This window comes from Danio aesculapii, chromosome 5 (assembly GCF_903798145.1).
Source record: "Danio aesculapii chromosome 5, fDanAes4.1, whole genome shotgun sequence".
Taxonomy (NCBI): domain Eukaryota; kingdom Metazoa; phylum Chordata; class Actinopteri; order Cypriniformes; family Danionidae; genus Danio; species Danio aesculapii.
Window position 1 is genome coordinate 13,956,004 of NC_079439.1, and position 27,208 is coordinate 13,983,211.

The 27,208-nt window shown below is 33.8% G+C and overlaps 2 protein-coding genes across 2 annotated transcripts in view; both read left to right on the plus strand.

Annotated features, from left to right (window-relative positions):
• The first annotated feature begins 2,178 nt into the window (after positions 1–2,178).
• ccl19a.1 (chemokine (C-C motif) ligand 19a, tandem duplicate 1) lies at positions 2,179–9,152 on the plus strand. The gene is made up of 4 exons (XM_056456853.1): positions 2,179–2,358; positions 3,962–4,085; positions 7,283–7,403; positions 8,910–9,152. Exons 1-4 carry the CDS (start codon positions 2,283–2,285, stop codon positions 8,946–8,948), a joined length of 360 nt encoding a protein of 119 aa, XP_056312828.1. The 5' UTR covers positions 2,179–2,282; the 3' UTR covers positions 8,949–9,152.
• A 3,293-nt stretch (positions 9,153–12,445) lies between these two features.
• Positions 12,446–27,208, plus strand: part of tctn2 (tectonic family member 2) — a 31,658-nt gene continuing 16,895 nt past the window's right edge. Inside the window, exons 1-6 of the mRNA XM_056456854.1 lie at positions 12,446–12,568; positions 15,588–15,701; positions 17,661–17,734; positions 24,741–24,942; positions 26,176–26,276; positions 26,930–27,129. Coding sequence (XP_056312829.1) covers positions 12,481–12,568; positions 15,588–15,701; positions 17,661–17,734; positions 24,741–24,942; positions 26,176–26,276; positions 26,930–27,129 — 779 coding nt within the window. The 5' untranslated portion in view covers positions 12,446–12,480. The remainder of the gene's footprint in view (positions 12,569–15,587; positions 15,702–17,660; positions 17,735–24,740; positions 24,943–26,175; positions 26,277–26,929; positions 27,130–27,208) is intronic.

The window sequence follows — 27,208 nt, forward strand, 5'->3', positions numbered from 1 at the left end:
TTAGGACAAAAATCCTTTTAACATGGATAATATACATTTTATCGCATGTAGTCGCGTCATGTGTTGTTACGACACAGTATAGTAGTAGAATGCTTGTGTAGTTTTAGTCAAATTAAAACAGCTTCAGTTCAGTTTACAATGTGTCCCAACAACACGTGACGTGACAAGATTCCAACGTCAAGCAATTTGTCTGTCTGCACCAAACGTGACGTGACAGAAACATTTAAAAACCAGCCACTGTACTCCCAATGAAATGGTAAAAGCTTTTAATCTAATTAATACATATTAAACCTCTTTAACATTATTAATAGACTAATGAGTGACTGATGTTGTCACAGTTCTGGCTTTCATTTTCGAACTGTCTGCTAGTTATTTTATTTTCAAGATCTGAGTTGAACTGTCTTCTGCTGCTTTCAATATTATGGCAATAAATGTCACGTAAAATGATATTTAAACTCACAATAGTTGTATTTAAGATTGAATGAAGCCCATAATCAGTACCTGAGGTGATCATTGTCATAATAGTATATATTGCTGCCACAATGTTGCAGCAATGGAAATGGCAGATGGTTAGGACATTGTGACATACATCCCATTTGAAAGTATATACCATATAGTATGTTGTTCCAAAGGAACAAAAAATGTAAAAAAAGATACATTGCGTCATGTGTTGTTAGGACACGGTAATGGTAGAATGTTTGTGTAGTTTTAGTTCAAATTAAACAGATTCAGTTCAGTTTAATACAAATTTCACTGTTGAAGGACAATCTGAAAAGCAGCTCACTGGCTCAAACCAAGATGCAGACCGAATCCAAAATTACATGAACTTCTGGATAAAACTTAAAAGTGCAAAATATCAAAAATCCATTGGGTAATCAGATTTGTCTATCAGGTTATCAGATAATTAGATTTGTCTATCAGGTTATCAGATAATTAGATTTGTCTATCAGGTAATCAAATTTGTTTATCAGGTTATCAGATTCGTCTATCAGGTAATTAGATAATTAGAATTGTCTATCAGGTTATCAGGTAATCAGATTTGTCTATCAGGTTATTAGATAATTAGAATTGTCTATCAGGTTATCAGGTAATCAGATTTGTCTATCAGGTTATTAGGTAATCAGATTTGTCTATCAGGTAATCAGATTTGTCTATCAGGTTATCAGGTAATCAGATTTGTCTATCAGGTAATCAGATTTGTCTATCAGGTTATCAGGTAATCTTATTTGTCTATCAGGTAATCAGATTTTTCTATCAGGTTATCAGGTAATCAGATTTGTCTATCAGGTTATCAGGTAATCAGATTTGTCTATCAGGTAATCAGATTTGTCTATCAGGTAATTAGATTTGTCTATCAGGCAATCAGATTTGTCTTTCAGGTGATCAGATTTGTTTATCAGGTTATCAGGTAATCAGATTTGTCTATCAGGTTTTAAGGTAATCAGATTTGTCTATCAGGTAAACAGAACACCTAGATGCATTATCATATGCACCCCCCACACTCCCACCAAACACACACAACAGTTATATTTGTATTTGGGATTGTGATGGTTGACAGTCAGTCTATATGTTATATGTGTGTTTGTTCAAGTGGTTTATGTACAAAATGCACATCTACTATCTGCACAATAAAAAAATATAATAAAAAGAAGGAAAGCATGTTCATACTAAGAACAACATCATTCTGGATTTCTTAGGCTCTAGACCATTTCTCATAATATCAAACAGAAACTGCATTCACTACATTCAGATTCACACAAACAAACCCAGTAGGGTTAATTTAGTAGTTTCCCATCACGCACCAGTAATAATTAACCTTGAAATATGAAGTAAACATTAACAGCAAGTGAACAGGTTTTTTAACCTTCTGGAATTCCCTTCTCTGCATTGACAGATAGTACAAACTATGCACTAAAATTTACCGAACTGTTTGGCAGGTTTTATTTTAGTCACTCATATTGAAACAAATGCCAGTCTGATGGCCTTTGAGTGAAAGTATGTGAGAGTTTATGTATGGGGTAAGCAGGGAAGAGAAAATAAATGAAAGGAACGGATACAGAGCAAATGCTTTGTCCAGTAAATATGACTCTGGACTATAAAAAAAGGCTTTTGTCCAGGTCAGCCTCTCATTCAAACTGTTGCGAAGGGGCGGATCTTTAATACACAGTGCAGTCATAGTGAAACCTTAGAGTGTGTATAAACCAGGGTAGCGATGGAGCGGTGGGAGGAGAGACTCGCAGATCTTCCAGACTCAACACTTATCCAGCTTCTCCAGAACTGCGATGGCTTCATCCATTATGACAGCGTTTAGTCTGGCTGTTTTAGCTCTGCTGCTCTGTTTCCACAGCAGCCCGACAGGTGAGTCTGTCATATTTTCTGCCTTCTTCTATATACTGTAAAAAAATATCTGTAAAATAGCAGTTTTGCATATTTTGTGATTCATGTTTGTATTTTTTCCCATTTATTTATTCTTTTGAATTGCATTATGTGAGCTTGATCTTTCTTCCGACATCTTTTAAACATAAAAAGTTGGATAAAGTGAATTTTATTAACATTTTTATTAGTTTAAAGTGATATATTGTCTGGGTTGGTGTTGTTTATTATGGTGTGGAAATCTGGTAATACACTGCCAGTACATTTTTTGTTATTTTACTGACTAATTTCTCTCTATATATTATTTCCTATACATTATATTATTTCAAACTACTAAAATGTCAATAAAAGTCACTTTGCTAAACCGTAGAGTTAAATTTCAACATCAAATGTTGACAGAGCAAAGCAATTCATGGTTGATGTGGTTAATTTGTTAATTTATTTTCCTTTATGTGTCATGTATGATAGCAAAAAAATAAATAAAAAATTCTATTTATTACTAAACAAAACAAATTACCTAACCAATACCTAATTATCTAGCAAAATAGAGTGCAATTGTTATGTATATAACATGTATTATTTATCTGTCACATCGTTTTTATGTACAGTATTTGATGAATTCACAGTATTTGATTTGAAATAACAGGATATAATGCCTTTTTTTTATATAAATGCGATCAATAGTCTTGACAAAACACATTTTAATACATTTAAAACAAAATAAATAATTGTAAAGTTTTTTTGAATATAGTAGGATTTATATTTATATAAATTTTAATGAATTATTGTTAATAATAGTTCAAATATTATATTTCAATTATTATATTTAGTTATATAATAGATAAAGAAGTCCTGCTCACTCTCCATAATCTGAACAAATTATATTTTTGCAGTAACATTTATTTAGAAATAGAAATATTATTTATATATTATTTATATTTAACGTTTTTTTTAAATAGTTTTAAATATAAAAAATACACTTCACAAATACCTTTAAAATAAATAATTAATAATTATTCTTTTTAAAATTGTTCTAATTTTTAGTAATTAATTATTTAATAACAGACACAAATTTCGATTTTTACAGATTAAATGATAATAATAACAATTATTGGTTTTAATATTTATTATTAATTGCCAATAACATATATTTCTGTATTAATAATGTTAATATTTTACATATTCATTTATATTAAATAACATATTATATACAATTGCAATATATTATAATATACAAAATAGATCTTTAAAATAATTCATGTACATTTATATAACAAGCAATATATCATTGAAACAATACATATAGAGAGAGTAAAGAGTTTACCTGATGTGAGGGTTGGCATTCAGTCTCTATTCCCACTTGATTCCAGCTGTGCGCATTTGCTTTGCTTTCCTGCAAACTCTATGAGAAAGAGTTATTGTGTTTGGCTTGAAAGAGTCCAGTACAGCACTGTGAATTAAGCATAATAAATCTTTATTTTTAGGCTTCTCTAGAGGTCGACACGGATGGTGCTAACATGCCTCATTCTGTCTCTTCCATCTCTTGTTCTCATCATTGTTTTTCCTCTTTTGTCTCGGTTTCTCACAGCGGCTCAGGCAGATTTAGCACTGGACTGTTGTCTGAAGGTCAGCCAAAAAGTCATCCCCAAACATGTCCTTCTCAGGTACAAGGAGCAGAGCAGAGGTGACGGCTGCCCACGTGATGCCATAATGTAAGTGTGTTCATCAATGAAAAGTTTAAAAATGTGACTCGATTTAAAATGTGGGAGTGAGCCAGACTTTCAGGAGTTGTTAGGATATGGTGTGAGTGTCCTTTATTCTGCTATTGTGACCTACATCCACTTGAAAGTATATACTACATAGTATATGCTGTTATTCCCTTGCGGTTATAGAAATCATTTCTAAAATAGAAATCTTTGTCACAGATGATTAGGAGGAAAAATTTTAAAGTGGAAAAGATACGTTGCATCATGTGTTGTTAGGACACGGTATAATGGTAAAATGTTTGTGTAGTCTTAGGTAAATTAAAACAGATTCACTTCAGTTTAGCGTAAATTTCGCTCTTGAAAGACAATCTGAAAAGCAGCTCAAATCAAAATGCACACCGGATCCAAGATTACATGAACTTCTGGATAAAACTCAAAGGGCCATGAACCCCGCCTGTCTCAGCAGGGTGTTTTTACGCCTCTAGTTTAAGAAAGTCAGGAAAGTGGGTGAGTCCAGCTTTGTTTAGATGGGAGTGTCGAGTGGCAAATGAGGGAAGGATTTGCATGAAAAGGGGAGTTTCAGTTCGAGCATGCGCTAATTTTCACAGAGGCAAAATAACACACAGATGCAGGTGAGATAGACAGTGACAATGATTACATGGACATCAGTAATCAAATTATTTTCCAAATTCCTAATTTATCAACTTTAACTGCAGTTTGGCACTTTCACTTTCATTTAGGAACATTTCATGCATGCCCCCTGTGACAGACGAGATATTGGATGCAGGAACTGCTGGAAGAGTGTAGTTTTAGTGTAATGTTTGATACCACACGGCGAATGGGAGAAAAAAACCTCCACATTTATCTGTAACTTAGATGCACTCTGTAAGTGCAGAGAATAGCGTCAGAAAGCTGTGTGTGTATAGACTATCCTGTCACAAAATACATGACTGTCATAGTTTAAGGTGTTTACATTCAGAGAGCAGCATTTACAGCGGATCTTTCAGTCCATAATATTGTACTGATATTAACGTACTGTAAGTTTGATACTTAAAGTCAAAAGGATTTAATTATTTTTAAAAACTGAAAGGGTTCTGCTGACGATACTAACTTTGCCATCTGAATAAACATAAACAAAGAACACTGATCACACACTTACCAAATCTATAGACACGGGAAAATCAACACCAACTGGAAATGCATTTTTTAAAAGAAGACGAATTTCAAATCCAAATCCAAATCCGGATTTCACCATTTCCAGATGCGAAAAGCTCTTGGGTAAAAAATGTTCCGTACATATTTCTGTGGCGTGTTAGCAGACCACTGTAATCCACACGGGAGTCCTGCTGTGTTCTAATGGCGAGGGATTGAAAACAAAACCATCTTTGCAGCACATTTATTAACACAACACTCACGATCCATGTCTCCAAACAATTCTGCTTCTTCCACTTGTTTTAATTTTGGTTGGCAACACAACGTGGAGTCTCTCTGCCGTCTAAACAGGTAAAAACAGTCTTCAAAGGTATCATGCATATTAAAGCTTCATTCACAATAGAGCGCGCTGATTGGTTCAAACCAAGTCTATTTCTTGAATTAATGGTGAAAGCTCAAATACGTCACGTTGTACCCGCCGGTACAGACATCCAGTCTACAGCTGGAATTCACACAAGGATCTAATCGGCGTGACATATTTTTCACTCCTAATAGTGTGTCCTAATAGTGTTTTTAGCAGCATGGGACACATATATATCTGTCAACACCTAAAAAAATGTGTTTTGGAGATTCGTGATCGTTTAAAAATACTAAATATCAAAAATCTATGGGGTAATCAAATTTGTCTATCAGGTTTTTTTAGGTAATCAGATTTGTAACAATCAGGTATTAAATTGACTTCATTTTTGATGCTTCAGCCACAATATTTGTAGCCACGCCCATTTTACAATTAGTTTGCTATGAGGGAAAGATGCTTAAAATTAAAAGCCCCGCCCACAACTCAATATTCGGTTTCAGTTGGAAGCACATCGACATACTGAAATAAAAGTTTCAGTAACTTCCTGTTCACGTGGACTTTAATTACAGTAATAACAATTTTTTTGTATTGCTTTATCGTACTTAAATGTGAACAAATGTTAAAAACAAATTAAATAGAGAAAGATTTATAAAATACTGGGGATCCTCCGATCGATCGGCCGGAGATTGATATCGGCCGATAATCACATTTCACGACTCGATCGGTACTAGTTGATCTCATGAACCGATTGCAAGTGTTTGTTTGCGAGTTTACAAGCAGAGGAAGATGCACGTGCATGCCCGGGTTATGCATCAGCAGCGCTACAACACATGAGCGATGTTTCCAAACTGCATTTTCAATCATTTTTCTTACCATTTTAAAATCTATTTTATCTATATTTTTTTTGTAAAGCTGCTTCTGACCATTACATGCATGCTACATCGTTAATTCATTATCTTAGGTAAGGCGAGATCTCATACTTAAAGGATAATTGTGCTTATGCAATGGCAAAGTTATATAAGCTTGAAGAATCAGAATCGGTACTCGGTATCAGCCGATCACCATGACAAGGAATCGGTACACAATATTTGCTGCAAAAATCCTGATGGGAGCATACTTATGAAATACAGTACCTTGAAAAATGCGTACCTTGGCTTTAGGGTTAAACAACAACAAACCAAGTCAACATTCTTGGTGTGATTCTGTAGTCAGTTCTAAGTGTCAGTAGTCATGTCAAAGCAGTAACTAAATCATCATATTATCATCTCAAAAAACATTGAAACAACTATACTGTATATGGGGCACGGTGGCTCAGTGGTTTGCACTGTCGCCTCACAGCAAGAAAGTTGCTGGTTCCAGTCCCAGCTGGGCCACTTCTGTGTAGAGTTTGCATGTTCTCTCTGTGTTAGTGTGGGCTTCCTCCACAGACCAAAGACATGCGCTATAGGTGAATTGAACAAACTATATTGGCCGTAGTGTATGAGTGTGTGTGTGAATGCGAGAGTGTATGGGTGTTTCCCAGGTTTTCTCAACTAAATTTGAAACTTGAACAATCTGAATGTCATTAAAAGTCAGTATAATTCACAGATCAATTAAAATATTTGTTGTATTATTAAATATTGGCTAATTTAATAACGCTTAAATGGTTTGTTCTAATTAAATAACATGCATGAATAAAATTATTATCTTTCAGATTCATCACCAGGAGAGGATTGAACCTTTGTGCTCCGCCTGCCAGTGAAGAGTCGTGGGTGAAAGACACCATGACGTTTCTGGACAAAAGGAGAGAAATTTGCAAAGAAATGAAGTTCCGCGTGAGTGATTTTCGTGGTTTCCACATAGTTGTATTTCCTCCGTATCTGATGACATAAAGCTGGCTGCGGGTCAGACGTGACGCTGTTGTTATTGCACGAGCCCTGCTGCACTTTCCATCACTTTTCATCTCTGACTCATGACTTTGTTTATATGTAGATCTCGAGTCAGTTTTTATAGCCTTACTCATACAAAACCACAGATTATTCAGCTGTGAAACCACAAACCAAAACATCCTACTACATCTGAAGAGCATTAAATGGCATAGACGCTGCTGGATTTGAAGAACGTTAGACCACCAACAATGAGCCTGTGAAGCCCAAAAGAAATGTTAAACAAATAAAATGAATAAAGAAACTGTTTTATTTTATTTTATGATTATTTTTTTATTCATTTTATTTTATTTTAAATAAATAAATAAGTAAATAAATAAATAAATATTTTATAGATTTTTTTTATTATTATTTTATTTTATTTATTTATTTATTTATTTTATTTTTTTTACATTTTTTATTTTAAATAAATAAGTAAATAATTAAATAAATATTTTTATTTTATTGTAATTTTTTATTTTTTTATTTAATTTATTTTTAAATAAATAAATATTTTATTTTATTTCATTTATTTTATTTTTTTAAATAAATAAGTAAATAAATAAATATTTTATTTTATTTTATTTTTTTATTTTAAGTAAATGAATAAATATTTATTTAAATCTTTTTTTTATAAATAAATAAAACCATTATAAATATGACAACAAATAAATAACAACAACAACAACAACAACAATAATAATAATTATAATAAGAAGAATAATAATAAGAAGAATAAATGAAAACAAATAAAAATTGTAATAAAATAATAATAATATTCAGTATAACAATAGTCTAGGTCCCCCCAAATTTTGCCATTTTATATTTAGAACTCATTTGACGATATATTAAAAGACAATAAAAGACAAAAATATACATTTATTGTCATTTTAGATCTTTCAAATAATAGATTGTACATATTTGTCAGCAATATTTTAGTCATTTAAAATATAATTTATTTTAGTTCATTCATATATTTTATTAGGTACAGTTCAGAAGCAATATTTAAAAAAATATTAATATTAAAACTTTTTTTACGCTGAATGACATTTATTTAACTAATGTATTTGAAGTTTTATTTAATGTAAATAAAATAAAAGTGTAAATATTTTTTTTTGCGCTAAAAGAAATATTCAATATATATTTTACGCTATTTATTGTCACAAAATATATTATAAACAACATTTGATAGTACTTTTTATGTCAGATGCTTTCCTTGTATTTTAAGTCATTTTTCTAACTTTATTGGATGCGAACTACTACATTGTGATGTCTCAACGAGGAAATTCGTATTAGTATCAGAATTCTACAACAGAATTGAACTATTATTAAAAAATAATGAAAAATTTGTTGTTTACACACAACTCTGTCTGTAAGCTTTAACTAATGGTTTGCTTTGTGTGTTTTTTATTCCAGGAGAAACGCTGTCATGCTCTGAAAGATCTGAAGGTTTGAGTGAACACGTACTGCATGCACAGTAATATATGCATTAAATGGCAGCTGATTATGCTAATGAAAAGAGTAAATTTTTCCTAAATATCTCTTTGTTTCTTAAGTTGTTTCTATTTTATCAATCAGTTTGTGATGTGTGAATTCACATAAATACTTTGTTTGATAGTCACATTTTTGCATTTGAAGTGAATAAAGCGTTTGACATAATGGTTGGTAGAGTTGTTTTCTGTTGTAATAATATGTCCTGACTTTATTGAACTAATAAATAAATATTTTATTTCAGTTTGTTGCAAAGGGAAGATTTTTTCTATTTCATTTATTTTAACTTCATTTGCCAAAACAGCTCAAACTAAATGTGAAATAAAATGATAACCTTGGATAATTTCTTTGTTTCACGGTATTGTGATGACTGCTCTAAAATATATTCTTTTTAAATGTCTAGGTAAAAAACTACAACTTTTTCCCCTTTTGAACACAATATATTTTATTTTGAGAAACATTTATAATATTTTGGAGCAGTAAACACGTCAGGCTAAATGAATTATTCACTTCTGCTGTCTTCATTTGTTTCAAAAACAGATTTTTTACAGTTTAAAATGGCCTCTTTTTTACTGGAGATACTGTTGTCCTAAAAAAAAGTAGATAAAGAAATCTTACTCATACCTTAGGAACGGTATTGCAGAAAATTTTGGCGGTTTTAAAACCTTGACTTTTCCAAACCGCGGTATACCTTGAAAACAGTTATCGTCCCATGCCTAGATGCACGATATATTGGCTAATACAGCGGTTATCGACCTCCAAATCTAAAGAATTATCAGTATCCTTCCAAAAATCTATAATGGTGCGTCCCTAAAATTAAATGATTAATAAATAAATAATGTAAAGTGAATGCAAAAATTAAAAAAAAATTATAATTTTTAAAACTTTTTATTGGGTCCTTAAAGATCATGTGAAGTGCTTCGAAATGTGCATTTTTATTTGATGTTTGACATTATTTCAACTGGAAATGAATTAAGGGTGGGACATAGTGTAGCCCCTCCCCTTTAAAAAAAACAGCCAATAGCAAATTGTTCCAATTTTGCCAATTTTTCACCGCTCTGCCAGGGAGAGTGATTGATCTCAAGCGCAAGACGAGCAAATGACAAGCAAACAAGAAGTGTCTTGAAGGGGGCGGGGCATGTCAGCTACAAGAGAGCATTTGATTGGTCAAGATTTGATAAGAAACTGAAGTATGAGGTGATGTCAAAAAATTTGTTGATTCATTTAGGCGGAAGAGAGGAATGTTTATATCAGGTTTATATCTTCTAAAATTTTATGTTTTGTAGCACAGTACCTTATAGTGATATCCTTAAAGGGCACCTATGGTAAAAAATCTACTTTTCAAGCTGTTTGGACAGAAATGTGTGTAAGTATAGTGTATAAACTGTCATATTGGGGTGAAATAAACACACTCAGTCCTTTTTTTCAAATTTAACAACATAAAAACGGTGGACCAATTGGAGCGGTTTTCAGATCGACCGCAACTTTACGTAGGAGAGCGGTCCCCCCGCCCACCAATATTGATTGACAGCTGCGTGTATTAACATATCCGGTAGTCACGTGTATAATCATATCATCAAGAGAGGACGAGCGCAAAGCAGCCGGGAATAAAAGGTGTGTTCAGTTCGCTAGGATCATCAATCATCATCAAACCTGATCAAGAGTGAGTTTCACAAGTTTAAAATGTTTTAAAACAGAGCATGTGTGTAATGAATTACAGCGATTCACTTCAGATTCACTTAATCAGCACAGCCGCGTGTCAGAACAATTATAAAGGAAGACGCTTCAGTCGCGGTTTGTGGACGTTAAATCAGGTTTATTTTGTACATTAATATAAGAGATATCCATACAGCAGTGGAGATTACCTGTATCATGTCACATATGCATGCAAAACGAGTGCAAAGCTTAAGGCTCTCTCTCTCTCTCTCTCTCTCTCTCTCTCTCTTTCTCTCTGTGTGTGTGTCTGCATGTCTGAGCTATGTGTGTGTGTGTGTGTGTGTGTGTGTGTGTGTGTGTGTGTGTGTGTGTGTGTGTATGTCGGCGCTACGTTTGTGTGTGTGTGTGTGTGTGTGTGCGCTATGTGTTTGTGTCCTCGCTGTGTGTGTGCGTGAACTTTGTAATGACATTGTGTGTGACTCATTGTTGCAAATCCACAAAAAAATGCATCAAATACTGATTGTTAAAGTTCTTACTGTAGTATTTCTCACACACGTTACGTGAAACATGCTTCCTGAGGCAGCCAAGGGCAGCAATTGCTGACAGACACGTGGGAACGGTGGGCGGGGAGGACTAGCCTTAAAGGGCCAGTACAAAAAAACAGCAAAACCTTTTTTCCAGCTATAATATAGACACTTCAAACAGCTATAATAAATAATCTGATGGGTGTTTTGAGCTGAAACTTTACAGACACATTCTGGGGACACAAAAGACTTATATTAAATATAAAAAAAGGGGTAACCTATGTGCCCTTTAAAACTAGCATACTGATTCATTCATTTTCATTCGCTTTTCTGGGGCCGAGTCGCGGGGGCAACAGTCTCAGGAGAGAACCCCAGACTTCCCTCTCCCCAGACACTTCCTCCATCCAGCATGTCCTGGGTCTTCCCTGAGTCCTCTTCCCGGTGGGATATGTCTGGAACACCTACCTTGGTAAGCGTCTAGGAGGCATCCGAAACAGATGCCCGAGCCACCTCAGCTGACTTCTCTCAATGTGGAGGAGCAGCGGCTCTGCTCCAAGCTCCTACCGGGTGACAGAGCTCCTCACCTGTAAGGGTGCGCCCTGCCACTCTGCGAAGGAAACTCATTTCGATCGCTTGTATCCGAGATCTTGTCCTTTTGGTCATAACCCAAATCTCATGACCATAGGTGAGAGTAGGAAAGTAGATTGACCAGTAAATCGAGAGCTTTGCCTTTCGGCTAAGCTCCTTTACCACAATGAACCGATACATCGACCGCATTACTGCTGCCGCTGCACTGATCCGCCTGTCAATCTCACGCTTCATCCTTCCCTCACTCATGAACAAAACCCCAAGTTTCTTTAACTCCTCCACCTGGGGTAAGGACTTTCCTCCAACCTGGAGATGGCAAACCACCTCTTTCCGGCAGAGCACCATGGCCTCTGACTTGAGATAGACTAAAGATAGTTAGGCTCACCTCAACGCACAGCTGGGGCTCTGGAACTCAACTTCTTGAGAAGGGCTGGACCTTCAAGCATACTGATATACATCTAAAATACTGAAGACTAAAGCTAATCCTAAAACGCATATTTTGACTTTTAGAAGTTTATAAAGACGTTATTTCGTGTTTGTATGAAGATTTTACTTCTGTAGGGGTTTTGTCTGATATTATCTTTTCAAGGTCATAGTTAGAAACACACAAACACTACCGCTGAAAGGCACCAAGCGGCGCTGATGACCTCATCACGTCTGTTTTGAACGATGAACTTCTTCTGGTTACACGAAGAAGAGGATTCACTGCCTTTACCAACGCTGTTATTATGACACGCTTACCATCTTTTTACATTGGGTTTTATTTCACATGTATAATATTTACGTTCTTTAATGACGGAACTGTCTGTAATGTCGGTAAGTACGCCTTGAGCGAATGAAATGTGTGTGAGGGAAATGACAAAACAAGTCTGCTAGCTGGAAAGCTGCTAGCAAACATCTTGTTGCCATGGAGAAGCAGAGCCGAACTGAAAGCATGCGAAGTTAATCAAAGTAAACATGTATTAGTTATTAACCTCACGAGTGTTTTAATAAACTCTTATATTTCAAAGTAAGCAGTTGTATGCATTCATACATACATACATACATACGTGATAAATATACACCATGACATATATGTAAGCGTAAACCTGTTAATATGTTCAATTCAAGTTTATTTGTAAGAAGCTTTTCACAAAGATTATTGTTTCAAAGCACAAAAAGTGCATATTATTGCATTACAATCAAATTCGGATAAGTTAAGGTTATTAATTACCATAACTCTATTAGCAGTGGTGTTAAGTAACAAATTACTGTAATTAAGTGATTTTTCTCAGAAGTTGGAGTTTACGAAGTAGTTTTTAAAATGTGTACTTTTACTTTTCCTTGAGTACATTTTTAGTGCTGTATCTGTACTTTTACTCCACTACTTTCCTTCAACCTGCAGTCACTACTTCATTGTCTTGTGATTCCCGTCCAATCAAATTACACATAGAATGTAAATCGCATCATAATGAACTGACTCAAGACATGGGCGATTTATAATTGCAGCAAACTGGAAGCAGTAAAAGTGTCCAAGATATCCAAAATCTTTACACACATTGACCCAGAGACTGTTTAGATGTATGTCACTGATGAGAAGATGATGGGTGTTTACTGTATGCAGTGGTGGAAAGAGTACTGAAAAATCATACTCTAGTAAAAGTACCATTATTTGCCTAAAAATGTAGAGCAAGTAGAGTAAAAGTATCTGTTGTAAAAATTACTCAAAGTATGAGTAAAAAGTAGACCTTTCAAAAGTACTCTGGAGTAGTGAATAGTGAGTATTACGCTGTAAAAAGCTGATGCGCTTACATCTAATTTATGGATGTGTGTAAACGTAACATTCTGTAGTGCATTTAGTTATTGCCCAACAGGCACACAACGTCATAAGACGTTAATATTAGGTTAGATTTAGGTCATGATGTCAGGTGACCAGAATTCAATGTCTAGCCATCGTCTAAAGACAACGTTATTGATGTCAAATGCTGACATTTATTCGTCAGGTATGGCAACCAAAATCCAACGTCTGATAGACGTCATAGTGGAAATGTCCACATAACATCAAGCTGTAACATGATTAGATGTTGATATTTGGTTGATTTTAGGTTGGACACTGATATTGGTTTCTGATGGAAACCAGATTATCATTTCCAAACATTATGTAACATCCCCACAACGTTGAAGTATGATGTCAATCTGGCGTCATGTTAACGTCTTGTGCCTGCTGGGTGTTTAAGGCCATTTCAGTCATCATAGAGTAAACATCCGTCATCTTCTCATCAGTGACATGCGTGTAAACAGTATCTGGGTCAGTGCGTGTAAAGATTTATGACATATTCTTGGACACTTTTAATGCTTCCAAACAGTTTGCTGTGATTATAAATTACCCATGTCTTGAGGTAGTTCAGTATGATTTATCTTCTATTTGCCATTTGATTGGACCGTAATCATAGGACTGATTTTTCTAATCTCCACAGGAAAAATTTAAGTAGTGACTGCAGGTTGAAGGAAAGTAGTGGAGTAAAAGTACAGATACAGCACTAAAAATGTACTCAAGGGAAAGTAAAAGTACACATTTTTAATACTACTTAGTAAATTACAATTTCTGAGAAAAACTACTTATTTAAAGTAATATGAGTATTTGTAATTTGTTACTTTACACCACTGACTCTATGATGACTGAAATGGCCTTAAACACCCAGCAGGCACAAGACGTCAACTTGACGTCAGATTGACGTTGTACCCCAACTTTGTGGGGATGTTTCATTTTGTTTGGAAATGAAAATCAGGTTGACATCAGAACTCAACGTCAGGCCAACCTAAAATCAACGTCTAATGTTGTTACAGCTTGAAGTTGTGTGAACGTTACCACCAGGGGCGTTGCTAGACATAAAGCTCTACTGGGGCACGTACCCCCTTTCCCCCCAACCGCATGTTAACAACCGGGATTCTCAGAAGAGCAGCGTGTGCGCGAGCAGCGCGTGCGAGAGGCGCGCGTATTCTTTGCGCACACGCGGAGATGCGTCAGTTTGCTTTTTGATTACATTGCTTTCACCAGTGTTGGTTCAGTTGCACATAGAGAATAACTTCTTTATTTAGGAATTACCTCTCTTAATAAATACACTTGCATATGAAGTAAATCATATCTCAATGCATTTACTGGGGCACTGGAGATTTTCACTGGGGAATTGGGTCTAGCGACGCCCCTGGTTACCACTATGACATCTATGAGACGTTGGATTTTGGTTGCCATACCTGACGAATAAATGTCAGTATTTGACATCAATATGGCGTTGGTTTAAGATTTTGGCTTGGTTTACATTGGATTTTGGTCACTTTCTAACACAACCTAAAATCAACCAAATATCTACGTCATTATTGGACATCAAAATTACATTATCCTTGGGTGCTGGCTAGACATTGAATTCTGGTCACCTGACATCACAACCTAAATCTAACCTAATATTAACATCTTAAGATGTTGTGCGCCTGCTGGGCAATAACTAAATGCACTACAGAATGTTACGTTTACACACATCCACAAATTAGATGTAAACACATCAGCTTTTTACAGTGTAATACTCGCTACTCTTGAGTATTTTTGAAAGGGCTACTTTTTACTCATACTTTGAGTAATATTTACAACAGATACTTTTACTCTGCTTGCACTACATTTTTACTTTTACTAGAGTATGATTTTTCAGTACTCTTTCCACCACTAATAACTTTAACTAATTAACTAGAAACTAATAGCTTTTAACAGTTAAATAAATTATATGTGAACAGTTAATATAGGTGATGTCTATGTGTACATGTTTAATGAAGTGTATTATCCTCTTTATTATATGATTTTCAGTGTTTCAGCCTGCGTTCATTCAGGCATCTGGTCCAAAAATATCATCTTTTCTGGTTGGAAACGTGTCTGGCATTTCATTCAGTCTTAGTGCTGTTTCTTCATCAAATGCAACAGGTAATTACGACAATATCTAGACATTTCTTTTGGTCTTATGATAACGGTTTAATATAATGAAGATATAACTGAAGAATTTCTCTATTTCAAAAGCAGGTTTGCCTACCTTTTTAACCATGTTTACACATTTAAATGCAATGTCCAATAATTTGAAACGTAGAAATGCTGTTATGATATTTTTCCTTTAATAATTACTTATGCAATTAAAGCGATAATTCAGCCCAAAATTTTAATTCTATTATCATTTCTAACCACACTCAAACTTGTCGCACACTTGCTTGAGTATGGAGCCAGTAATATGACAAAACTGTTTGAATTTGAATTATGCTAATTTAAATTATTGACAAGTGTTATTTAATAAAATTGAATATTATATCCCTTTAAATTTGTTTAGAATTATGTTTTTATTACTTCAATATTGAACATTTGAAATAGACATGCATTTTCAAACTACAGTTTTTTTTAGTTCTTAATTCTTGGACCGTGCATATCCAGTTTGCAAAAATGCCAATTTTTCAAGATGAAGAACAAATTCGAAACATCAGATTCAATATTGCAAAATTCAAAACTCAGAAATTGACATTGGGCAGAGAGCAGGTCAGACAATTGGCAATATTTAAATGAATACAATTCAAATTCATATACTGTTGTCACTTTATTAGCTCCATGGTTGATTTTCTCTTCTTTTTTTTGAACACAAAAGAAGATGAACAATGTTGAAAACATTTTTGGAATTTTTGACTTCCACAGTGGTTGTTTTTCCTACAATTCCTACAAAATCTTCATTTTTGGGTGAATAACAATAAGATATATTATATTTCCCAAACTGGATTGGCAGCCATTGAAGAGAAGACACGATGAGTGTGATATGATTCCTTTGAATGCGAGTCAGTAGCTTTATCGACTGTATAAAAAAATGCTAACACACCAGTATAAAAAGAGGTACAATAATCTATGAAATTAAACAAAATAATGAATGGCCTGAGTTCTAGGAAGAAGAAAAGACATCGCTTAAGCTAAAAGGGAGAGCCATAAATAAAAAAACAAACCTGTTTTGGCCACTGAGTTGCTTGTCGATCTTGAGTTCACATTCAATTTCACACCTTCATGAGAGTAAAGATCACAGCACATATTTACATATTCATCTAAATATCACTTCTAGCTGAGTGTTTATCAGTATATCACTACAAATAACTTATTTTAGTAACACTTTATTTTAAGTACTAATTCCCACTATTAGCTACTGGCTTATTACCTGTTTATTATTAAGATATAGCTTATTTATTAGTACTTATAAGGTATGATCTTATTCTACATTACTAATCCTACCAAATGCCTAAACCCAACTACTACCTTAATATATATTTGTAAGCAGCAAATAGGTAGTGTTTTGAGATAATAGTCTTAGTTAATGGTTTATTAATAGCGAGAATTTTACCTTAAAATAAAGCGTGACCCTTATTTTTACTGCTAATCAAAGACAAAATAACTTCACTGTGAGTATATTGGTGCATTAAATCTCATTCTCTCTTTTATATCTACAGTAAATTGCATATTGCTGTTCACCGAGTCACTTTACATAAAAGGCAGCATGGTGGCTCAGTGGTTAGCAGCACAGTGGTTAACAACTCAGTCCTGGAGGGCCGGTGTCCTGCAAAGTTTAGTCCCAATCAGACACACCTGGGCTAGCTAATCAAGCTCTTACTAGGCTTTCTATAAACATCCATGCAGGTGTGTTGAGGCAGGTTGGAGCTAAAATCTGCACGGGCCCTCCAGGACCGAGTTTGGGCACCCCTGGTGTAGAGTTTACATGTTCTCCCCGTGTTCGTGTTCGTTTCCCCCACTGTCCAAAGACATGAGGTATAGGTGAATTGGATAAACTAAATTGTCCGTAGTGTGTGAGTAAAAGAGTTTGTGGGTGTTTTCATTGTGAATGTTTTCATTGTGAATCTTTCTTAGGTAGCATCCCTCCATCATCCTGTTTGCCGGTTTATCAAACACAGTGGAATCTTTCCTATGAATTAATTGGGAAGGTGAGTAGATCCTGCTAACTTAATAGTAGGTTTGATAAGCACTGTTATTCATTTGAGTGAATTGTGTCCAACAGCAAAGAGAAGTCCAATGATTTAGTAAAGAACACGTATGCCTCAGTGAATTAGTTTAAAGCCAAATGAACTGCGCTCAGATTCTGAACAAGTAAATCTGTGCCTTGAACTGCAGTAAATACAGTAATTGTCATTATTAAGATTTAGCATTTGAGGATTTATGTGTAAACTTAGTCAAGTTAAAATTTGCAATGTTTATTTTACTAGCGCACATAGAATTTTTATGTGTACTATTAATTCACTAAATGAATCTACTGATAAAAATGTCTGTTTTGATAATCTTCAATCAAAGCCTGAGCATTTGCTTCTGCGTTTGGAGTGGCTGTCTTTCTCTGATGAGGTCAGTTTAATGCTTCAGCCACAAAATTCTTAACCACGCCCCTTTTATCATTAGTTTGTCGTGAGGGAATGAAGCGCTGAAAGAAAGTCCTGCCCCCCAACTTAATATTCTGTTTTACTTGGAAGTACATCAACATACTAAAATCAAACTTTCAGCTCACACAGACTTTAATGTACTCAGGCTAATGCTTTTTATACAGTTATCATGGAAACCACAGTTCATTCCATTATGGTAATGAGGTGCTACATGCATGAACTTACAAATGATTATTGTGAAGCATATAGATGACAATGTTTTACTTAAATTAGCCAGGGAACAAAAAGCTGCTTCATGAATTGAAATATGCAGTTAGAACATGCAGAAATTAATATCTGTTCAGATATTTTGGCTAACTTGATACACGTTTTATCAGTATTTATCATTATAAACATTGTACCTAAACTTTTTCCTCATGTTTTGACAATAAAAATAGCTTTACTTAAGTGTAAATTAACAGCTGTATGGTTTCTTAAAGGGATAGGACACCCCAAAATAAAAAATACCTCATTGTTTATTCTCTTTCATGTGCTTTTACACTTTTATGATTTCTTTCTTCTGTTGAATGCAAAAGAAGATAGTTTGAAGAATGTTGGTTTTTGGCACCCATTGACTTCCATAGCAGGAAAAAAATGACTATAGAAGTCAATGGGTGCCAACTATCAATGTTTTTTAAGCTATCTTTTTTTGTGTTCAACAGATTCAATTCAATTCAATTCAATTCACCTTTATTTGTATAGCGCTTATACAATGTAGATTGTAGAGCGAAACAAAACAGAAGAGTGAAACAATTATCATTATTGACTGAAATGAAACATTTTATCAATCAATCAATCAATCAATCAAACAATCAATCAATCAATCAACATTTATCTTTATTTGTCTTCCTAAGGAGATTATTTTGGGGCAATCGAGAGAGCAGAGTACATTAAGTGACAAAACAAATAATAATATATAATGAAGACCCAATACATTATGCAAAAACCAACAACTTTTCACACACACAAAAAATGATTATTGTTTGATCTTGATCCTCAGCCCTACTAGATTTTGTTTACACTGCCTATTTTTGGTTTTAAACAACAATACACATTGTGTGTCATCAGATTGGCACGCTTTACCTCTGTTCCTTGCCTTACTTGTCACAGAATTTGACTTTGATTTAGAAAATGTAGTTTTATATTGAAAGCACATTCATCTTCTCAAAAATGTGATGCAGTTAAAAGATAAAAATGACTCTAAACCAAACAGAAAATCAGGCACATGGAAATTTTGTGCTGCATGTGGAAAAAATGTCTAACAGTTTACCACCATTAACAGCTCAGGTATTTAACTTTCCTGGTGAAGTTACGGGAAGATGCAATCTGTGTCGTTAACTTAGACTGCAAAGGTGTCATTAAGCAGGGTGTGATCTGATCACCCACGCATCACATTGCTGTGCATGAAAATTCCCTATTGTTTTCCTGTTTATCTTTATAAGGGAAATAGTTTATGCAGAGATATGATATGTGATCTTAGAAACTTACCTAGTGATTTAATGGCCTTTTTGGGGATATTTTTTTTAGAATTTTAGGTAAAATCACAATCTATTTCCCCTCTTTAGGTATTTCAGCACAGATTTTAATATTTTCTTATATTATAATATTTTATTGAATATTCAATATAGAATATTTTCTTCTAGTTCATTTAAGCATCTAGATCATAGGTCTCAAACTCAATTCCTGGAGGGCCGCAGCTCTGCACAGTTTCTTCACAGTATCAGCTGTGTTTGAATGGGGTTGGAGCAAAAGTGTGCAGAGCTGGGGCCCTCCAGGAATTGAGTTTGAGATAGACAGTAAGCCAAAGATAGACGGTAAACCAAAAAAAAAAAAAAACCTCTGCAGGTACTTTTCAGTTTTTTTTCCACTGATCTGATGTGATAAGGCACTTTCTTGTAAGTCAGTAAGATATGTTTTTAGTTCAAGGAAAGTGAAAGTGCATTATGTTTCTTAAAAGACATGTTTTTTTGCACTATTTTCATCAGAAAGTAAAATGTTTTAAATGTTTTTACAGAAATATTAAGCAACACAACCTGAACTATGAACTTTTTAGAATTGATAATAATAAGAAATGTTTCTTGAGAATCAATCATGAAATAATAATGCTGAAAATTCAACTTCACATCAATAAATAAAAAACTTTAATCTGTAAAAATATTTCACAACATTACAGTATAATTTTGCTGAGTTTTATTTTTTATTTAATATTGTTCCTTCATTTATATTTGATGAATGTAGAAAGCCAGAAGTATCAATTCATTACACGTCTTAGCATGTTTTTGTCTTATTGTCGTATATTTTCACAGTCAGTTGACAATTGCTCTGAAATTTTGGAAAGTTTAAATATCAGATTTGGTTTTATAAAATCTACAGCACAGGATAATAAAATAGTTTATTTATTATTATTGGTTTTCTCTTAATATATCACAATTTAGAAAACTATACTGTTAAGGGAAAAAAAGGAAGTTTGGCAAGACATTATAAATAAGATTCACTCAACTTCAATTTGTCTGTGACACAAGGAAAATTTAAAGTGGTCCATCTCCTACTTTGGACAAAAGCAAAATTAGCCAAATTTTTAACCAACTATAATCCCTTATGTAATATATGGGAAGTAGAGATAGCTAATCACACCCGCATATTTTGGACTTCTTCTAAACATGGAAATTATTATTTAATTTATTTTCAAATATTTTGCCTGTATCAATTGACCCTTGCCCTATTGTAGGCATATTTGGTTTAATTACAGATCCCAGTTTAGACAATAATATCAAAAGTATGATTTCTTTTTCTACATTAATTTCTAGACGTCTTATACTGCTCAAATGGAAGGACAAATTTCCTCCAACTTCTAATCATTGGATTAGGGATCTTATGGACCATCTTACAATTGAGAAGATTTGGCACTCCACCAAAAGTTGCAGTCAAAAATGTTATCTTATTTGAGAGCCAGTGCTAACATATATAGAGCAAATGGATCCAAACTTTGTATTAGCAGTTTGTTTATTTGTTTCTTACTTTTTTCTTTTCTTCTCTTCTCTTCTCTTCTCTTCTCTTCTCTTCTCTTCTCTTCTCTTCTCTTCTCTTCTCTTCTCTTCTCGTCTATTCTCTCCATTTTATTTTATTTAAATTTCTATCTATATTATTTTATTTCTTTATTATATATTTGTTAAGCCTATTGTGACTCATTGTTTGTTTGTTTGTTTGTGTGTGTGTGTGTGTGTGTGTGCGTGTGTGTGTGTGTGTGTGTGTGTATATATATATATATATATATATATATATATATATATATATATATATATATATATATATATATATATATATATATATATATATATATATATACACACACAGTAAAGTCAGAATTATTAGCCCCCCCACCCCCCCTGAATTTATTTCCTTTTTTAAAATATTTTCCAAATTATGTTTAACAGAGCAAAGACATTTTCACAGTATGTCTGATAATATTTTTTCTTCTGGAGAAATATTTGTTTTATTTCGGCTAGAATAAAAGCAGTTTTTAATTTCTTAAACACCGTTTTAAGGACAAAATTATTAGCCCCTTTAAGCTATTTTTATTTTCGTCATTATACAATAACTTGCCTAATTACCATAACCAGCCTAGTTAACCTAATTAACCTAGTTAAGCCTTTAAATGTCACTTTATACTGTATAGAAGTGTCTTGAAAAATATCCAGTCAAATATTATTTACTGTCATCAGGACAAAGATAAAATAAATCTTCAACTATATATATATATATATATATATATGTTTGTGTGTGTGTGTGTGTACAATAGATGAGTGAACATAAAAGGGAACTTTCATCCACTTGTATGTATGCATACATTATGACATGATGTAAAACATTAAAAATGTGCATAATATATTGTATAGAAATGGTGCTGTGGGGCAGGGGCTCTGTTGGAGCAAAGATAATTTGTCTCTGCTTTTCAAATATTTTTGAAATTGTTGTATTATTGAAAATGTTAATAAAAAGATAATATATAGAGATAAAACAATATATAATTAGGAAAACAGTAACAAATGCATAAAGATAATTCTACAGAGCACAACAGGGTAGACATAGTTTAAGTGAAGAAATGAAATTCTCCCATATATCAACCTTATGATCACCATTCATTTTAGGTTTAGAATAATTTTTTTTTGTTGAGAATTTATAATTTCACAAAAGATCCCTAAACAATAGTCAGGTCATAAAACTGAATAGATTTGTTTTTCTTTTCTTTTTATACAGTGTTCTTATTAGAGTATAATTTATACATGAGATGTGAATGTTCCAGTGTGTCCACCTTTTGAATGTGACTTTAGAAATTGTTATACTGTATAAATATTATATATACTGGATAAATTACACAGTATATATAAATTATTTACACAGTATAACAATTCCTTTGGTCTAAAATCACATTCAAAAGTGGACATACTGGAACATTCACATCTCTCAATTCGAATCAATGGGAGGCGATTCTGTTTTCCTGTAACCGGATATCTGTTGTTTATTTAAAAAACAAGATGATGCAGTAAACATGATGGAATATCCCTGATGTTCAGGTTTGACGAACTGCATGACACAGTACTTCCGAAAATGCTGGAGGGGTATTGTATTGTGAATATTCAGAGAATTATCTTAAGTTGTAACCAGAAACCAGCGGCTCAACTGTTTTTACATGTTTTAATTTAAACATTCCTCTTAACTGTTCAGACGTTTTCAGTCATTTAAACTCATGCCTGTAAGCATTTCAAACACAGCAGTGCTTACTCCATATATAAATCAGAAAACACAACATTATATACTTCTGAAGGACTTTTTAAATGTATTTCTTTATCAAAGAACTGTAATATGCTAACCAGTCTGCATTTAAAAACGGTAATATTGTGAAACAATGTCAAAGATGTCAAAGTTGATCTTTCAGCATCATTTATTATTGCTCCAACTTTATGGTTATTGAAGTGAAAATGAGAATATCTAACTAAACTAACCAACTAAAATTGTTGTACATATTTCACATTTTGAAGGGAAAAAAAATATATATTAGTTTTCAGTAATATTTATTAAAAAACATTCACCAAATATGAAAACTAGAAGTTCTAAGCTAACAAAAGACATCTAGATTGTTATTACAGTCATCATATTGTCATATATAGCAAACATTTCACATGTGGTATAGTAATGGTTAAAGGATTAAAAATAATTCTTTCCTGACATGAACTAGTGTACAGTTGAAGACAAAATGATTAGCCCTCATGTGAAATATAATATATAAATATATTTCTTTACTTTGGCTGGAATTAAAGGGATATAGAAAGAAAGGTCTAAAATACTATTAGCTTCCTTAAGAAAGCATTATTCTGGATTGGTTACAGAACAAACCACTGCTGTCCAGTGACTTGAGTATAATTAATTAATTAATTAATTAAATAAATAAACAAATATCCCTTTAAATTGCACTTTAAGCTGAATACTATTATCTTGCAAGATCATCATGTCAAATGAGTTATTAAAATTATTATGTAAAAAAAAATGTGTTAATAATATACAGCAAATATTTGATCAAGTATTAACATTTCATACAAGGGCTTATAGGGCCAGATGGAATCTGCGGACGTTTTTTGCTATTTCTGCTGAGAATTTTGGTAAAAATCTGCGGAATTAAAACCTTAATATATGAAATAAAAAAGACTATCTTCTTAACCTTTAATTTAATGTTTAAAATGCAAATCCAATTAGATTCAGTTTATTTGGTAAACAAAGCAAGTCTCTCATATAATATCTCTATTAAAAGACTATTAAAAATATTACTGTACAAACTGCATTGTACATAAATCAGATGAACATTTTCATATTAGTCAATAATATTACTGTAATTAATAAAAAAACTGAATAAATATAGATTTACATCATTTACTCAAGTAAATAAACAGAATTAATGATGGGCTCAAAATCTGTGGAAATCTGCAGAATTCTGCACGCGCAGATTCTGTGTGGACTTATGATTTTGTCTTTTACTGTATATATTCTATTCAGTCTGAATAGGAATGTCTATATTTTTGTATTTATGTCTGCACGGTTTGCACTATTTTTACTCTCTGTACTGGAAGGTCCTGTCACTAAGACAAATTGTTTGTGCAAACACACTTAACAATTAAGCTCTTTCTGATTCTGATTTCTGTTTTGAGGAAAAAAAAAAAATGTTGACAAAAGTGTCTGGTAAATCAGTGTTTCCAAACCTTGTTCCTGGAGGCACATCAACAGTACATATTTATTTATTTTGGATGTCTTACTTGACCCATTAAGTTTAGATTTTGGAGTTCTGAGTTGATTCAGAAGTGTTTGATTTGGAAGAGTTTTGGAAAATGTGTACTGTCGTCGGTGTGCCTCCAGGAGCTTGGTTGGGAAACACTGCGATAAATGTAAAATGATTCAAAACACTTGCCATACTTGAATTCTGCAATACTGATTTCATAAATATTCTTTCTGTTGAATGTCTATCTATCAGAATGCCTTTGTGGTGCGTATGAGTCTGAACCGCAGTCTGCAGCTGTGTGGAAATGAAACCTCCATCTTGGACTGCTGTCTGGAGCCTCTTTGTGTCCAGGAGACTCTGCTTGTGTCTGCATGTGTGGATGAAACACCTAAAGCCTCCCTCATTATACAGACCCAGATTTATGCCCAGGTCCTCCCCGGTAAACCTCCATCTGGTCAGTGTTTCTTGTCATATTAGTGTATGAAGTGTTGTAGGACAACCTAGTTACCTTAAAATATGCTGTGGTTCATAAATATTCCTTTCCATCATACAGTTAAATTTACATTTATTTCTTTAGCAGACGTAAACTTAAAATTGAGAAGCATCAGGTAATTGAGCTTAAAGATTACAAAGGTCGAGAATGCATGAACTGCATGAAGAAAATGTATTGTGAATCTTTATTAGCCTGTAGGTGACATTTACTGCTCTCTGCATGCACCAGACACCTCAATTCTCCTTATTTCTTGATATTTAGTGCAATCAATTCTTAGTGTACTTTACGCTGATGAGTGGGCTTGACAAACCACCTGTAGGTGCACTCTTCTCCTCTTTAAATGCACCAGACACCTTTTTATAAATACTCCATACTTAGAAAACATTGTGCAATTCTGAATGTGCTCCATACAGGTGAGTGGGCTTGACAAACCACCTGCAGGACACACAATCTTCTCTCAAAAAACACTTACTTAAAACAAATTTTATTAAATAAAAATTTTAGACTTGTCATAGCACTTAAATACTGCTACTCTCTGATGACTTAAAGTGCTTTTTTATCCTCACTTTAAAGTCACATTGGATAAATGTCTGCTAAATGAATACATGTTAGTGTGGACGTGTAATTCATTTTAGATAGAACTCTCAGACAGTGTCATACATGTTTATTAGGTAATTAGGACATTGTCTTCTGATACCATCGTTTGTAACATGGTAAAAGCTTAGTTTACCCACATTTATAAAATAAATGGAGAGTTCATCCAAAACTGTACATTTTCTCATCATTTCCTCACCCTTTACTTGTTTCAAACCTATTTCTTCTGTTGAATACAAACGAAGATATTTTGAGGAAAGTTGAAAACCTACAACCTTTGACTTTCATAGCAGGAAAAACACATACTATGGAAGTCAATGGTTACAGTTTCCAGCATTCTTCAAGCTATCTTCTTTTGTGTTTAACAGAAGAAAGAAACGCATAAAGGTTTGGAACAAGTGAAGGTTGAGTAAATGATGACCGAATTCTCATTTTTGGATGAACTATCTCTTTAATTAGTTGTTTACTCAGACTGATTTTTTTCTCATTTTTTATAACCACAAGGAGAAATGAAATAAATTGTTCATGCTTATGAATAAAAGGGTGAATAGTGAATTAATAAAAACACATTATATCATAATATCTTTTTGTGTTTTGCAGTAAATAAAACAGTCATTCCCAACCAAGTATTTCAGCCTCTCGGCCAGTGCCCGTGCGATGTTTCTCCAGGCGAGTGTGACATACGTTGCTGCTGTGACCAGGTAATAATTCAAGATTTGAGAGAGTTTAAACAGATTTATTTATGATAGTTGGAGGCTCAGTGGTTATGGTGGCTTAGTGGGTCACTGTTGCCTCACAGCAAGAAGGTCACTGGTTCAAGTCCCGGCTGGGTCAGTTGGCATTTCAGTGTGGAGTTTGCATGTTCTGCCCAAGTTGGCGTGGGTTTCCTCTGGGTGCTCCGGTTTCCCCGACAGTCTGAAGACATGCCGTATAGGTGAATTGAATAAACTAAATTGGCCGTAGTGTGTGTGTGTGTGTGAATAAGTGTGTATGGATGTTTCCCAGTACTGGGTTGCAGCTAGAAAGGCATCCGCTGCGTAAAAAATGCTGGAATAGTTGGTGGTTCATTCCGCTGTGGTAACCTCTGAAATCGAGACTAAGCCGAAGGAAAATAAATGAATGATAGTTGGACAGTAAATCAGTCCTTTTCATTAGGATTCTGCTTTTGACCCTACAGTGACCATTCCTATCTTAGCAACTATTACTACAGTGTTTAATCATTTCCAATCATATTTGACAGGGACATGCACAACAATACAATGACTTTGAAAGTAAATTTAGTAAATTTTATGAGCACATTTTCCTGAAAAATCACATTGTGGGCATCATCAGCTTGTGAATTTCCTCTTTTCAGGACTGTACTCAAGAAGTCCTGGGGCTCTTTGCAACTCAGTGTTTTCCTGGACCGTACGGGGGAAGTTTCAGTCCTGTTCCAGAGTATCAGTGTTCAACTCAGCCCTCTGAAAATGACCCTGATTGGTTCCCCTTCCTCTGTGTCATCTCACCCTCCTACAACAACCCTTTTCTGGGACTTTTCTATGATGGTGGAACAGTGTGAGGAGATGTTTTTTTTCAGTGTCTTATTTTCTGTACAGTTTCAGTTTGTGGAATAACCCAATTTATACCTATTGTT